Genomic DNA, 15,077 nt, shown 5'->3' with positions numbered 1-15,077 from the left:
GCCTCTTATTTCGGTGCCGTGATTGACAGAGAATATAAAGTCCCAACAGTGGGGCCCTCAGCATGTCCGTGGTGAGGCCCTCAGTTTCTCCCCTGCAGATAAAACAACTGTCACTATAATGTGAGATGAGTTTTCTAAAAGAAACAATTGATATGGAAGCCTCATCCTTGTAACAGAGATATCTTCATCGAAAGATAAGGAATCTGCTAGGCAAAATCATTATAGGTGAGATTCATTTTGAGATCTTGTTATTTTTTGATTTACCTTGCATGTTCCAATTAATGTAATTGAAATAACTTTGTTTTCAGTGACTTGATACTTTGTAATACCTTAGATTTCAGTGACTTGAAAAATGACATGACTTCAAGCATTAAACTGTGAAGTTCATTGTCCATTTCAACAGGCTGCCATCTTTCTGAGTAAGCAGAACAGAAGGTCAGGTCAGGGTTTTCCACACTAAAAGGAACTAGTTGGCTGAAGTACAGTTGTGCTATCGGTTCCCACAGACTGGTACCTAATCCAAGTTTCTCAAGCCCTTTTGTAACTGGATGATTCATAGTGCAAAAGAAATTGAAAAACATGTGGGCATGAATGAACATTTGAACTTTCAAGTCATGTAATCAGCCAACAAATTCCCATACGAAAAACACTTATCTTAATAAAGTTTTATTTTGTATCATTCATGGGAGTATCTGTTTTGTCAATTGCAGAGGATGTTATCTTGTTGCAGATAACATTTAGCTACTGTTTTGAATGAAAGTCCAATAATTTTGAGGAAGCAGATAAAAACATTGTTGAGCTTCTAGATCAATTTTGATTGGTAAGTCTGTTTTTATTAAGTTACAGTGACATGAGAAATAAACTGAGAAGTGTTTCTCCTTCTCAATATGTCAGTAAGTAGTGTGAACATTTTATGCCTATAAAAGCTATGAATTATGAAGTTATGTTAAAAATAACCATTTCAATACTATAATTATTGGAACTACTTATGAGGAAATGTTATACATTACTTACTTATTATGCCTTATTTCAATATGCCTAATATATACCTAAAATCTTTCAACTTTATTTTCATTCTTGTGTTCCTTTAATGTAAAAAGTACACACAGTTAAATCCCCATTGTTAAACTGCAAAAAGACTTAGTAAACTATGACATTGTTTGGAAAAAAGTATCTGCAATAATTGCCAATTATATGAACACTTCATTTATTACAAAAAACTGTTTATTATAAATGTTTTATAATACATTAAATGTAATCTTACTAATGCCATGAACATGGACAACCATTTTGAATATTGTTGTAATGAATTTCACACAGCAAAAAGGAACCATTAACAAATTAATGTTACTGTTAACAAATTGCAATTTATTATTACTATGAATTTAAGAATGTCAACAATCATAATAACCAGGCTACTCATGAATTATTCATATAAAAAATATTTAGACATAAAAATACTATCCTATTTCATCTGGTCGTAAAAAAAAGAAAGCTAAATAAATCAACCTCACTTGCACACTGTTTTTACCAGTTTTTTATCTGTACTGTTTTGTCTTTCAAATATTTTCTTTGGTGTGAATAAATAAAACCTAAAACCTAAATTCAAACTATCAATGATAATCAAATATACAATTATGATATGTAAAATATAACTTATTTTGAGAAGCTATAATATACACAAAATATATTTCAGAGAATGCTTTCACTGAGCTTGAATTACATAACACCTAAAATCATAACACAAAATGATTCACCTCAACCTTTAGCGTTTCGGACCGCAAAGAGGCTGTAAAAGGTGCAGAACCCTGCTATCAGACATCCTGGTCAAGTGGCTGGAGACGAGTTCTGGAGGCTGTTGTGCCGCAGCTCTCTGAGGTACCGTTGTAGAAGTCAGTGGATGAGGCATAGCCTTGGTGCAGCCCAAGCTTTCCCACGCAGCTCAGGAACTGGTTCTCCGCCTGCCCTCTGAAGTGGTGGTCCAGGAACAGGTAGATGGCTGGGTTCATGCAGCTGTTGAGGAAGGCCAAGCAGCAGGAGAGGGTGAGGCCCTGACTCAAGACAGACTGGGTCTCAAGGCTCAGATCGGCTCTAGACAGCCTGAAACCAATGAGGATAGTCTTGAAGATGTTGAAGGGAAGCCAAGACACCACAAAGGCCACGATTATGGTGAAGACCATCTTGAGAGAGTGGCGGCGTCGGGCTTCTGCGCGAGGGTTGCCAGCAGCAACACAGTGTTGGCGCAGGTGGGCCAGGATAGAACCGTAGCAGAGGATGATGATGAGCACCGGCAGGGCGAAGGTCAGGAAGACCATGGTCAGGCTCAGACCCAGGAAGAAGGATGACTCTTCATCCTCCAGACAGAAGAGTTTGCCGTTGGGAGTATACGTGCTACGGTACACCAGGGAGGGGGTACCTAGAGCCAGGGATAGCAGCCAGACCACGGCGCAGTTGAGACGCACACACTGGCTGCTGCGGAGAAAGCGTGAGTCCATGAGGCCCACCACGGCCAGGTAGCGGTCCACGCTCATGCAGGTCAGGAAGAAGATGTTAGAGAAGCGGTTGACGGCGACAATGTAGCTGCTCAGCTTGCAGAGAAGGTTGCCGAAAGGCCAGTGTCCCTCCTGACTGGACGAGACGGCCCACAGAGGGAGGGTGAGGACAAACACCAGGTCCGCAAGTGCCAGGTTAACCACAAACGTATCCACCAGACGGCCGCCTCTCTTCCTCCGGCTGCCCATGACTGTGATCACAAAGAGGTTGCCCAGGAAGCCTGTGAAAAACATGAGGAAATAAAGCAGTGGCAGGTAGATGTGAGAATAGGGAAGACTGGAGCTGGAGCGCTCCCCAAGGTAGGTTAGATCGTAGCTGACATTGTACAGCATGTCATCGCTGTAGAAGTACTTGTCACTGTCATACGTCTCCATTTTGTGATCAAAGGTAAGTCTCTCAGCTGCTTGCTCTTTGTGTGTCTGGCTGGCAAGCTCAATACTTCTAGACATACTATCTTGCGTCACATTCTTAAAAACCACAGACAAACTGCCAGGTCCTATTTTCTTCTGTTATCTCTAGCACCATTGGCATGTTTTCTACCTCTCTATCTGGCATATTCTGACAGAAATTACTACAACTATTTCTAATGCTAATTTTTATAATATAGTATATTTGCATATCAGTTCAAATAGAAACACTTTAGACATGCAGGCAAAAAGTACAGCAAGAAGAAACATAAAAACATATCAAAAGAAAAAGTACCTATACAATCTGGGTAATGCACTTGAACAAAATGTTCAAAAACAGCTTAAGACTGACTTCTAGTAGCAGATTAAACAAATTAAACATTTTACAGAGGCAGGATGTGGTTATGGTATGCAAGGGGCTGATGTAGGCCTGCTGGAATTATGATCTTGTACATATTACAAAACAAATCCACTGAGTGAATTAGTAATTTCAATCATTAAATTGAACCTAGACATGACATTGAACATCAACTTTAGACTAGTCATACAGTCTCTCGTGTGTCACGTGTGAAAACAGCAAACACTAAACTGTTGTACTTTCATTATGAGAAAATACTTGCATTAGGAAATCAAAATGGTACTTGTCAGACCCAATGACCGTGCACATGAATAAATCAGACTTCTCATCAGATGAGTCATAATATACTTGACGATAAAACTTACTGTAATGTGAACTTGATGGGAACTTAATGTGCTCATAGGCTGTGAAAACCATAACTGGAATGACGGCTTGATTTAACAACCACGTTTCCTTTTGACTGACAATAGTCGTTGAACAATTATGAACAATTGTCTCTTTGTCAGAAATGCAAATCATCATATGAACAGTTATAGAACATAGTCAAACTAATTATATAATACTATTTTAAAGGAAATGGGGAAAAAATGACAAAATGTTAAGCCTGACCTGAGCTAGTTGAATGTTGGTTATTTAAGAGAAGGTTAGCGTTCCAATAAAAATAAGAGGGGAGAAAGTATCTTCTATTTGACAAAAAGATTTTCCTCCACTCTTGGCGTTGCATCAGAATTTTCTTCCCATCAATGCTGAACAGTTTTCTTAAAACTAAATAAAATACGAATAGGAGTGAAAAACTACAATATTTTATTCTAATCAAGAGTGACAGCTGTGCAAACATAATTTTTGCCTTAACTTGTCTTCTTAATATTGCATTTTAGTGTGATACGAGTCAACAATCATACATTTCAATGTATTTCAATCTCTACAAAACATAGAAAATGAACAAAAGCAAAAGACAAAGTACCTCCCAACCTAAAATGACCTATAAACATCACTAATGTGGTATTTAGCAATCATTGGACAACAATGATTATGTTGGGAGAAAGAAAAAAGGAAATGGCGAGAGAGTCTGTGTGTTTTCAGCAGTACCAGATGTTCAAAACTCCTCCCTCCCTGAGTGTTTATTAAAACATTCCAGTCAAGTTAGGGACACCGTAAGTTGGCCCCTCCTCGCACACTCTCCTCCCGTCGACACGCACACAAGGAAAAGGGTGACCTGTCCTCCCACAAAATGAGGGTTTTTCTCATCCTTGTCACTTTGACCTGCCTGGCTGATGCCCAGCATCAAGCCCTGATGGACTACCTGGAGCGGCGTCTGCTAGCCATTGAGGTAAGAGACTGTTCTTCTGCTCCCAGTCAGACCCTGGGCTCCAGAATAAGTCTGAAAGGAAACTCTCCGGGGATCTGGGAAACCTTCAATGGGATGCAGATGTGGGGATTCTGAGGAAAAAAGATTGACTGACTGTTTCCGCTGCTGCACCCAGAAAGTCTAGATTTCATGCTTTCAATAAATTTGTTTCCGCCCAAAATAGAAGCAAATGGGAATAGAAGTTTGAAGATCTTGTATGCAGGTAACTTCTGTAGTGTTCTGATTTATATTTAAAAATAATATATTAGCCTTGTACCTGGAGTTATTAGAACGTTGGTCTCTGCAAAAGACTGACCAGCTGGCTCGCTTCAAGTTGTTGTTGTACAATAAAACAGCTCCACTGCTATGTGTACCCATATCCCATTCTCCATCTTGCTTTCTAATATTCTTATTCACATGGAAAGTAGTTGGCTTCTCTCTATATGTGTTCTGACTCTGCATAAATAAATACCTGCATAAATACCTCCCTAACAAGTTATTTTTGAGCGACTGTACTCAGAGAAACCTCTCGGATCATTTCCAGCCAGTGAGTCGTTCTGAGAAAGAGCATTCAATACTTTCCAAATCAGGTTTATGGTGCAAGTGTTAATGTGGTTTTAGTGAGAATCCTTTTTTTTTAATATACATTCATTTTTATTCAAGAGCACATCAAGAACATGTACAATACATACACAACATATCTTTGCGGTCTTCACAAAGAAGCGTAATGAGATTCACATGTTAAGTGTACGTTTTTGGTTGTATAGAGCAAACATTTCAAGAGAATAAGAATACAATTTGGATAAAGCCACATCAGAAAAATAATAGAAACAAGCAAACAAAACCCCAAAAATGACAGAATAAGACATGTCAGGAACTTGTTGCAAGATTGATCTCCATGTCAACAAGTTCCCACATAGACCTAACCACATATCTTTTAAGGGTGTTGCATTTTCTTACGCATTTCCTTGCTGCTGATAAAAGATAATCTATCAATTTAAGTGGAGAGGAGGGGAGTGTATCCACAGAAACAATACCTAGTAGGAGATGACATGGGTCTGGTTGAATAATAACCCCTATGATGTCCTGTATAACATGGAGAATTTCGGACCAAATAGACTGGATTTTCCTAAATATATGTGAGGAAGTACCTATTTGTCCACACTGCCTCCAACACGTTGCAGATACAGCATGTATTTTTAAATGTTGTATTTATTTAACCAGGCAAGTCAGTTAAGAACAAATTCTTATTTACAATGACAGCCTAGGAACAGTGGGTTAACTGCCTTGTTCAGGGGCAGAATGACAGATTTATACCTTGTCAGCTTAGAGATTTGATTGAGCAACCTTTCGGTTACTGGCCCAACGCTCTAACCACTAGGTTACCTGCAGTCCCAAAGGGTGGATATTTCCCATATTCCTTTGTTCATTTTATTAAGTTTATCAGGGCTCATAAAAAACAATATAGTCCTTTGAATTGAAACTCCCTTGTTCGGTGACATGTAGTGGCTTTATATAGTGTTTTCCATATATTCCCCCAACTCTCCTCTGATATCTGCACCTGTAATTCACCCTGCCATGGGTTCCTAAGATTATCTAAAGATACTGTTTGCATGTTAAGGATATTGTGATAAAAGTTTGAAACGGTCTCAATGTTTTCCTCTTGATAAAGTAATTCAATCATCTCATCTATAGGAGTAACTGGCTCTGTCATTTTTTGGAACAATCCTTTTTTGACAATGAATTGCCTTACTTAAAGGTACCAATAACAATTAGTTTAGAATATAATTAATTCCTTGTGGATTTCTTGAAATTATTTAAGAATTGATACTTTGAAAAGTTGAGAGACTCTACAAAGCCCTCTCTCTTCCCATTCCCTAAATCCTTGGGACATAGTAGCAGGAAGGAAGGCTGGGTTGTGGAATATACACTCTTAGAAAAAAAGGTGCTATCTAGAACCTAAAATGGTTCTTTGTCTGTCCCCATAGGTATAGGAGAACCAGTTGATGAACCCTTTTTGTTTCCAGGTAGAACCCTTTTGGGTTCTATAAAGAACCCTTTCCACAGAGGGTTCTACTTGGAACCCAGAAGGGTTCTACCTGAAACCAAAAAGGGTTCTACCTGGAACCAAAAAGGGTTCTCCTATGGGGACCTTTATTTCTAAGAGTGTACTGTAGGCTAGTGTCTAGAAATGTCATTACTCAGTTCATATTGGCATTGGATCTCCCTCAGTGAGACTCCTTAATTAGTCCTGCAGCTGTCTGCTTGAAATAATTTATCAGGTGATAATTCAGTCTACTGTGGACTTTGAATATTTTTTAATGAAAAATATTGCTGCATACCACTTCAAACCTGTCACATAGTGTGTTATATTGTCGCTTTCTGTGGCATTTGTAGCTGTCTTTTCCGAGTTCCTAGCCACAATAATAGCTCTTGAATACAACTCGAATCCTGACCTTTCTGCACTCTCAATCCCTCCTAGCTGAGATTACCCCCTGCGTGCTGATACATTCCTTGCAATTACTGGAGTGCAAATCCAGTCAAGTCACTCAGAAAAGCTGATCCTCAACCTGCACTTAACTTAATGTCTCTGTCTTCCTTTAATGCGACGGCCAAAGGTTCCAGACTTAGAAGGAACAGTAAGGGAGAGAGGAGACATCCCTGTGGAGCCTGACGCCACACTGGTGATGACTGTGGCAGTGGCCCCAGAGAACAGGGTTTTAATTCATCCTGTGAAATAGGGACAGAACCCACATGCCTCCAGGACTACTTCTACACTACCTGCTCTAACTGTCTTCTTCTCACCTCTCCCACCAGGACCGTATCTCGCTATGGCACGAGCAGACGAACCGCTATGCCACAGAGCTGCGGGAGTTCAAGCAGCAGATGGTTACCCAGATTGAGACCCTAGATAAGGACAAGGAGACGCTGAGGACGGATCTAGACAGCGTGGGGACGCGCGTGGACCGCGTGGAGCGCGAGATGGACTACCTGGAGACACAGAACGGGGCGCAGCCCTGCGTGGACGTGGACGACAAGCTGGTGGAGCAGCAGGTGACTGTGGTGAAGGAGAAGAACAAGGCCAAGTACGCCAAGGCCACAGGTGAGATGTGGCAGACGTGGTGACATACTGGGGGAGATAGAGACACAAGTAGTTCACATGGTGGTTACTTCCTGTGAGGATTATAGTAAAGGCCTGCTGCGAAGACGCAGAATAGAGCAGTGGTTAGTTACATAGCCCTTCCGTGACATGTACTGTAGACATGATGACATATTGGGAGGACAGACGCACATGTAGTACACATGATTACTTACTAAGAAGATCATAGCATAGGCCAACGGAGAGGACAAATGAAGTAAACTCAGCAGTAGGGGTAATGTGAGGCCTTGGTTCCTGAACAGATCTTCTACATGATGAGCAAAGATAGAGAAGGCCACAATGTCTTAGCCATTGTACTGTTATGTAAGTAGGTTAGAAAATATATATTCCCTCATATCATTATTCTTCTCTCAGAGGCCATTATTAAAGAGTTATAAGTAGATTTCAATCAATGTTGTGCTTAACACTTTTTGTTCTGCTCTGAAACAGTATGGTTCGTTTTATTTGCATAGAGAAAGCAATCTGAATGCAGTCAATTCAGGAAATAGTTTGTTTACACTTGGTTGTTGAGGTTTAGGAAATGGGAGGTACAGTATGTACTGAGATGTGATAGCATGCTGATGAAATATGTAGATGAAGGACTGACTGAAGATGCAATGCTTATTCAAACAGCATACTCTAAATTATGCACCATTTTAATTGTAATATTTTCTCTTAGTTGCACTCCAGCCGGATGAATAGCCAGTGACTCATCAAGTTTAATTGCCTGTGATCCTTGTTGCCACACACAGCTGAGTGCTGTTGCCTACTCGGGGTGCATGTTCTGACAAAATCAGGTTGAACATCTGAAATACACTTCAGATCACGTAAAAGCTAAAACTTCACAAAAAAATTTACTATATAAAATGGAACTATCCTTTAAACTTTACCTAGTCCCTCAGTATTACTTTTGGTTGAACTTTATCAATATGGTATGGTGTAGTATGTTTTACGACATTGGTATTACAGGTATCACAGTTGTAAGGAGTGTAACAATGTGTACATTGCAATTACACTGAACCTGCTGTGTAATGTTGACTACCATGTAAAAAACATGGTTTTAGCCCAACTCATGAATCTATAATTTCTCTTCCAGACTGCAGGGATATGATCTCTAGCATCAAAGCCATGAAGATTTTGAAGCGAGTCGGAGGCCCAAAGGGCATGTGGACCAAAGATGTGGGCAGTAGTTCGGGCAAAGTCTACATCTTCAACGGCACAGACGAGGATACCATCTATGAGTTTGGCTCCGTCCGGGACTTCACCATCTCCCAGGGCACATCCATGGCCAAGACCGTGAAGCTTCCGTCCCCTTGGCGAGGCAGCGGCCACACTGTCTACAACAACCACGCCTACTACGTGAAGGAAGGCAAGGAGCTTCGGCTGATCAAGTACAACCTGCAGAATGGCTCGGTGGCAGACAGCGCTGTGTTCCCCGTCCAGGACCATGTCCCCGTGTACAGCCTGACTCCGGAGACGGTCATTGACCTGGCAGCAGATGAGGAGGGCCTCTGGGCCATCTACGCCACCAAGGAGACTGAGAGGCACATCTCTCTGGCCAAGATGGATGCCAACACGCTGGACATCGAGCAGATGTGGGACACGCCGTGCCTGCGAGAGAACGCAGAGGCTGCTTTCATCATCTGCGGCACGGTGTATGTGGTCTACAACACCGCGCTGCCCAGCCGCTCACGCGTGCAGTGCGTCTTTGACGTCAGTGATATGGTAACCAATGACGATGCACCTCTAGTGTACTTTCCCAAGCGCTACGGCTCTCACTCCAGCCTCAAGTACAACCCGCTGGAGCAGCTGATCTACGCCTGGGATGACGGCTACCAGATCCTCTACAAACTGGCCATGAAGAAGAAACTGGAGGTATGAGCTCAGCAGGGCCGTCTAGTGTTGAGGTGGGTTTGAGATTTCGCTCATCTATACCCGAGTAAAAGCCCAGAAATGTCTGTGTAGACGAAAAATAAAACATATTTCAGACTGTCATATTCAGTGGAATGTTTTAATCTTTTATCTTCCCTGGAGCAAAGATCAATAACATAGATATGTCCAAAGGTATGAAAATTACTAACATGGTTTGTTCAACTACGGCACAAGGTTTTGCAGCACTGTTCTGAAGGTAATATTGTATTTCCTGTGTTGATTACTGACAGCAAAACAGTTCAGTGATATAAAAGCATCCATTTACTGTAGGTATTGCTTGTTGTGAAACATTTCTAGGATCATCAAGAAAGATCTAGGAGGGTGTGGAATGGAGAATCTGAAGTAAATACATGCAGCTGTATGATATGTATGTTTTCTGAATATCTCTCAGTTTAGCACTTCTGAAAACCACACATTTTTTACTTTTATCCTGGCTATGCCTTTCTGTTGAATAAAAAAAATACTTGCATTAAAGTGTGTAGCTTATTTTTCTTCTATGTTGTTACAGTAAAAGAGGAACATACAGTATATCAACACTCTATTTGGAATGTTAGAACCAGAATCGACAACTTTATTATCACTTCTTTAAAATACAAGGGACGCCTGGAAACAGTTATGTTACAAATACACATGTTCAATACAAAAGTGGAAAGATACTCTAAATTGCTTGGAAAAAACAGAGGAGAGTCATTGTTTCAAGCACTTATCACAAGGCTAATGAGGCAAAGGGGTCAAAGGTCAAGCCAACTCCCTCAACAAAGTACATGACATTGCCTGAACAAGAGACTATTGGCAAACACTTCACAGGTAACAATTGAAACAGAAAAGTAAATCCAGGGGGATAGTCATGTTGATAATATCATAAATATGTGATTCTAAATACAGTGCTATTATTGATGTCAGTATCAAAGGGCATTACATAAATACATATACAAATATGTTAACCTCAGGTGTATAACCAAACCAGGCTGAGCTCAACTGCAAAACTATTGTTGCAATAACAATGATCCCACCAGACCCAGTATACACTAGGCTATACGTACCATGACAAAGTGGCTGTCCAAGAGGGCACAAGAGAAATGTGTTTGTGTATGTGTGTGGGTGTGTGATGGCGAGATAATGTCATTCCAGAGCAATTTACTGCACTTTACTTATTCTGAGGCACACCATATGTGGGTCTGGGTCTGGGACACTCCATACTTCAGGCCTTGCTACAGGGCAGGCTTTGTAGAGTCGTGGAGTATAAACTCTAGCTCCTCCCTCATGGACTAGACAGGAGTCTTGGAGAAGGGCAAGAGCCTTGGCTGTCAAAGCTTGCAGTGCGGGTTTTCCACTGTAGGAGACATTTCATATGGAAAGATTAGTCATTCCGAAGTGCACCAGCATGAACATTGCTGTCACTGTTAGGAGTGTACCTACCATCAGAAATCCTACATAGATTAAAGGGGGTACATACATTTATATTTTGGCCATTTAGCATATGCTCTTATCCAGAATGATTTACAGTCAATGTATTCAACAAAGGTAGGCAAGACAACCACATCAACCATATCTCAGTCATTGCAAGTAAAACTTTCCTCAATAAAGCAGCTATCAGCGAAACACACAGAATTGAAAGTCAGCGGGGGTGTTTTTCTTTGTGTCTTTGTGAGTAATAATACCTCTTTCTGAGACTTGCTTGCCTCCAGTAGAGAGTGCCAGTGAGCGATGGGCTTGCGTGGATAGGCCAACATCTCGTTCCAGTGGTCTCTGCCCAGTCCCTCTGCATGACTGCCCACTCTGTTTACACCTATGATCTCATTGTGTCCCACCCTAAGGAGAAAAAAGGCAAAATGCACCCATTAACTCTTCAGCCACATCTGGTATAATGTAACTTTACATTTTCGCTTCTACAATTAGCAGAATTGACAGTATTAGTAGGACTCTCAGAGTTAGCGGATGGTTGTAGCGTGAACAAACATATCAGTAACAAGACCTTAGAAATTATTATTGATAATATTGACATGCACTGCGTCACAAATGATATTGAGTATAGCATACAAGTCATAGTCCATGACGGATATGTGCAGGCTGACTTGGTCCATGTTCTCAGGGGGGATGTCAAAGATGATAGCTTCGTTATAGGTGGGGTTCAAAGTGTTCCTCTTGATGGTGGTTTTCTTCTTTTTCAAGCGCCGTCCGTCACACTCCAGGGAGACCTTGACATATGGGTCTGCCAATAAACAAGATAAAATAGTATTTGATTTATTTAAAAATGACAAAGTGCTTAGCTACTTAATGGATCAAGCTGATTTGACTGTACATCATGTAATATGTAATTTAGCTAAGTCCGGCTTTTGCGAGATGCGGTACCAAACCAGATTACGTTTTCTTTCTTGTAAATCTTTTACCAGAGGTATAGCCTGGTCAATGGTTAGAAGAGTAGGCAACAGCGTTTAAGGTGAAACAAGCACAAAACCTTTAAACGTGAACCCATTGACTGAATTGTACCTGAGTATCCGGTGATGTCCATGGCCTTGAGGTTCCTGCACTTGATGACGGTCATGGTGAGTCGGCCTGCGGTCGGCAGGTAACAGAGAGAGAACATGATCTCCCCCAGGTCTACACTCTCCTGTGTTCAGGACCACAGACAAAACACATCAGAACAGAAGGAAACGGAGAGGGTGTTATCAGTTATCACACATTACAATGCCACTAATATTGTTAAAGGGATAGTTGAATGATTTTACATATTTAGATATTTGTTTCATTACCTTGAAAGCATTCTCTGTACAAAACCAAAGTGTTGATTGGTGTCACTCCTTATCCATAGACTGCATTCAAGGTAAGGAAACAAATATCTAAATATGTTAAATTGCTGAACTATACCTTTGTAGTACTATACTGTAGCAAATGTACAACCTAATTCCCATTTAGTCTACAATGTGAATGAGGATGGAAGTTAGGCAGTACAAGAGGGCATTGACCCCACATCCCCTGCCTGGTCTCCTATTCTTGAACACTTGTGACTAACACATGGGATCAAATCATTACAGTAGCTCATCAGAGCACCATTGAGGTGATTCCTTGCTACAGCTTATTAGGACCATCTCTTTAAAATACTTGAGAGCTTGCCTGGCACAATGGAACCAATGGAATAGTCCCAAAAATACAAACCAGATAATATAGCACTTCCAACAGGCAAGCTCATTCAAACTTTTAAAGAATCCAATGACAGCTCCAAAAGGCTATCTGGACTTACACTGTGCTTTCACTTCTGCTTTGCCTGCTCTTTGGGGTATAGGCCAGAGCTTCATAAAATACATGTATTTGATTCGTTGATTGACTTACAGAGGTGGCGTACTGAATATCCTTCCAGATGGGCATCTCACGGGAGAGGTCCGACACCTCAAACAGATTCTCCAGAATGACCTCGCCGATCATGTCGTGGCGGGAGAAGCGGTCAAAGTCAAATACGCTTAGGTGCAGCTTCCTGCTGCCCAGCTCCTCGTAGGGCACGGTGAACTGGAAGGACTCATCAAACATGGGGTTGAGTGTCTTGCGATGGACGCGGGTCTGGAACTTGCGCTTGCGGTCAGGCAGGAGATAGATTTTGACGTAGGGGTCGGAGCTGCCACATAAGTCCTTGGCGGGCAGGTCGAAGGCCTTGAGGATGTTGACGAGGAGAGCCTCGGACTCGTAGTCGTATTTGAGGGAGAAGTTGATCTTACCACAGGTCTTGGCGGCGGCGCAGTTCTTGGAGGACTCGTCGGCCTCCAGTGGGCTCTGTTTGTAGAGCTCTGGCTGGATGCGGCCCAAACTGGCCAGGCTGGTGGATTGGTCCTCTGCATAGGGGAAGTCGCTGCCTCGGTCAAGGCTGGTGACATGGTGCATTTGTCGGGGGAGGTGCTTCTTGAAGGAGCTGTGCCTAGAGACAAGGAGACATTTTTGCCAGTTGAATCATTTTCTTGGACAATTTACACACTGTAGAACAATTTCAGCAGTGGAATAATTCCAGCACCATATGGCATGCCTGGGAAATCTATACCCCCTGCTGAATACTGTTGTCAGTTTCCAATTTAGAGAAAATGGAATTGCATTTTCTCTCTGATATTAGATGATTTTGAGTTTTCTTATTTAGCTCAATAGGAGCTCCATGGCAATAGGGGCAGTAAACTGACAATCTCATTGATGTTCTATGTATCTCATCTTAAAGGTCACAAATGAATATGTTACAGGTGTAGATATGCATAATGATCTTTACCACTATGACACACCATAAATAGCCCCTTCCTGACATATCACATACTATTACCTCAATACTAATACATGTCCTGGACATAAACACTGAGCCTCAGTGGAGCCCTGGTGCAACCTATTGTAGGAGGCCCTTACAAACTGATCTATGGTCAGTTTTGAGGAAGCACTGATAAGCTGATACCAGGGAGGCATTTCAAGTGGCACCCTATTCCCTATAATGCACTACTTTTGACTAGGGCCAATAGGGTTCTGGTCAAAAGGAGTGCACTATGTGGGGAATAGGGTGCCATTTAGGACGTAGCCTAAGTCTGTGTCTCAAGGCAACTTCCTCCCGAAGCCTGACCTATTGGAGGAGTTGGGCTCGGTGGTCTGCCTGGACATACGCGTGCGGCGCAGGAAGTGGTCCTTCATGGACAGCTGCACCTCGGCAGGGATGTCAGGCGATGTGTGGCTGATCTTCACCGCCGCCTCTAGAAAACTCGCCGGGTCCAAAGGATTCAGCTTGTCCGACGCCATGGCGTGTGTGTGCGTGTGTGCGTGTACGAGCGTAGGCCTGTGGCCGTGTGCGGGCAAGGCTCTGTCGTAGGGTCTGTCAGAGGCAGAGGAGGGGGGGGCGAGGGCAGTGGCACTGGAGGAGAGGTCCTTGGTGCGCCAGTGCACCCTGCACAGCTTCCAGGAGGCAAAGACGATGACGCTCAGCAGGCCCAGGCCACAGGCCACAAACACCAGGAGCAGGAGGCTGAAGGAGAGATCTGGAGGGGGAAGGATGGCGAGATGGGAGGGTGGTGGAGGGGAGAGGAAGAAGAAGATAGAAGAAGAACATTACTTTATTGTCCAATTGTACACAAGATCCAATGAAAAATGTGACTTCCGCTTTATCCCAACCCCTCTGAAAGACACACATACGTACACACGAAGGGTGAAGAGGTTGGAGCAGGGGGCAGTCATTCTGCATGGCCCATGGAGAAGGGGAAGGGATGGAGGGATGGGTCGAGGAGTAGAGGAGTAGAGGAGAGGAAGGGCGGTGGATTAGAATGGAACAGCAGATATATACAGTATGCATGAGTGAGATCCGATAAAAGCAAAAGTTTCATTTACAGA

At 42.3% G+C, this 15,077-nt stretch overlaps 3 protein-coding genes across 3 annotated transcripts in view; 1 reads left to right on the top strand and 2 right to left on the bottom strand.

Moving 5' to 3' along the window:
- Nucleotides 1–1,356: 1,356 nt before the first annotated feature.
- LOC111974047 (probable G-protein coupled receptor 25) lies at nt 1,357–3,110 on the bottom strand. Its single transcript, XM_024001591.2, has one exon. The coding sequence runs from the start codon at nt 3,000–3,002 to the stop codon at nt 1,815–1,817; it is 1,188 nt and encodes a 395-aa protein (XP_023857359.2). The 5' UTR covers nt 3,003–3,110; the 3' UTR covers nt 1,357–1,814.
- A 1,348-nt stretch (nt 3,111–4,458) lies between these two features.
- On the top strand, nt 4,459–10,211 carry olfml3b (olfactomedin-like 3b). The gene is made up of 3 exons (XM_023989309.1): nt 4,459–4,648; nt 7,484–7,769; nt 8,902–10,211. Exons 1-3 carry the CDS (start codon nt 4,550–4,552, stop codon nt 9,684–9,686), a joined length of 1,170 nt encoding a protein of 389 aa, XP_023845077.1. The 5' UTR covers nt 4,459–4,549; the 3' UTR covers nt 9,687–10,211.
- Nucleotides 10,212–10,742: 531 nt separating this feature from the next.
- Nucleotides 10,743–15,077, bottom strand: part of syt6b (synaptotagmin VIb) — a 44,107-nt gene continuing 39,772 nt past the window's right edge. Inside the window, exons 2-7 of the mRNA XM_023989296.2 lie at nt 14,320–14,728; nt 13,068–13,644; nt 12,228–12,348; nt 11,778–11,949; nt 11,399–11,549; nt 10,743–11,070 (exon numbers count right to left, since the gene is read on the bottom strand). Of these exons, the coding sequence (XP_023845064.1) occupies nt 10,999–11,070; nt 11,399–11,549; nt 11,778–11,949; nt 12,228–12,348; nt 13,068–13,644; nt 14,320–14,728 (1,502 nt within the window). The 3' untranslated portion in view covers nt 10,743–10,998. The remainder of the gene's footprint in view (nt 11,071–11,398; nt 11,550–11,777; nt 11,950–12,227; nt 12,349–13,067; nt 13,645–14,319; nt 14,729–15,077) is intronic.

This window comes from Salvelinus sp. IW2-2015, linkage group LG1, assembly GCF_002910315.2.
Source record: "Salvelinus sp. IW2-2015 linkage group LG1, ASM291031v2, whole genome shotgun sequence".
Lineage (NCBI taxonomy): Eukaryota > Metazoa > Chordata > Actinopteri > Salmoniformes > Salmonidae > Salvelinus > Salvelinus sp. IW2-2015.
This window is presented reverse-complemented; position numbering and strand designations above follow the sequence as displayed.

Coding starts and splice junctions, on each gene's coding strand:
- LOC111974047 (XM_024001591.2), bottom strand. CDS start 3,002: ATGTCTAGAAGTATTGAGCTTGCCAGCCAGACACACAAAGAGCAAGCA.
- olfml3b (XM_023989309.1), top strand. CDS start 4,550: ATGAGGGTTTTTCTCATCCTTGTCACTTTGACCTGCCTGGCTGATGCC. Junction 4,649..7,483: donor GGCGTCTGCTAGCCATTGAG/GTAAGAGACTGT, acceptor CTCTCCCACCAG/GACCGTATCTCGCTATGGCA. Junction 7,770..8,901: donor CAAGTACGCCAAGGCCACAG/GTGAGATGTGGC, acceptor TTTCTCTTCCAG/ACTGCAGGGATATGATCTCT.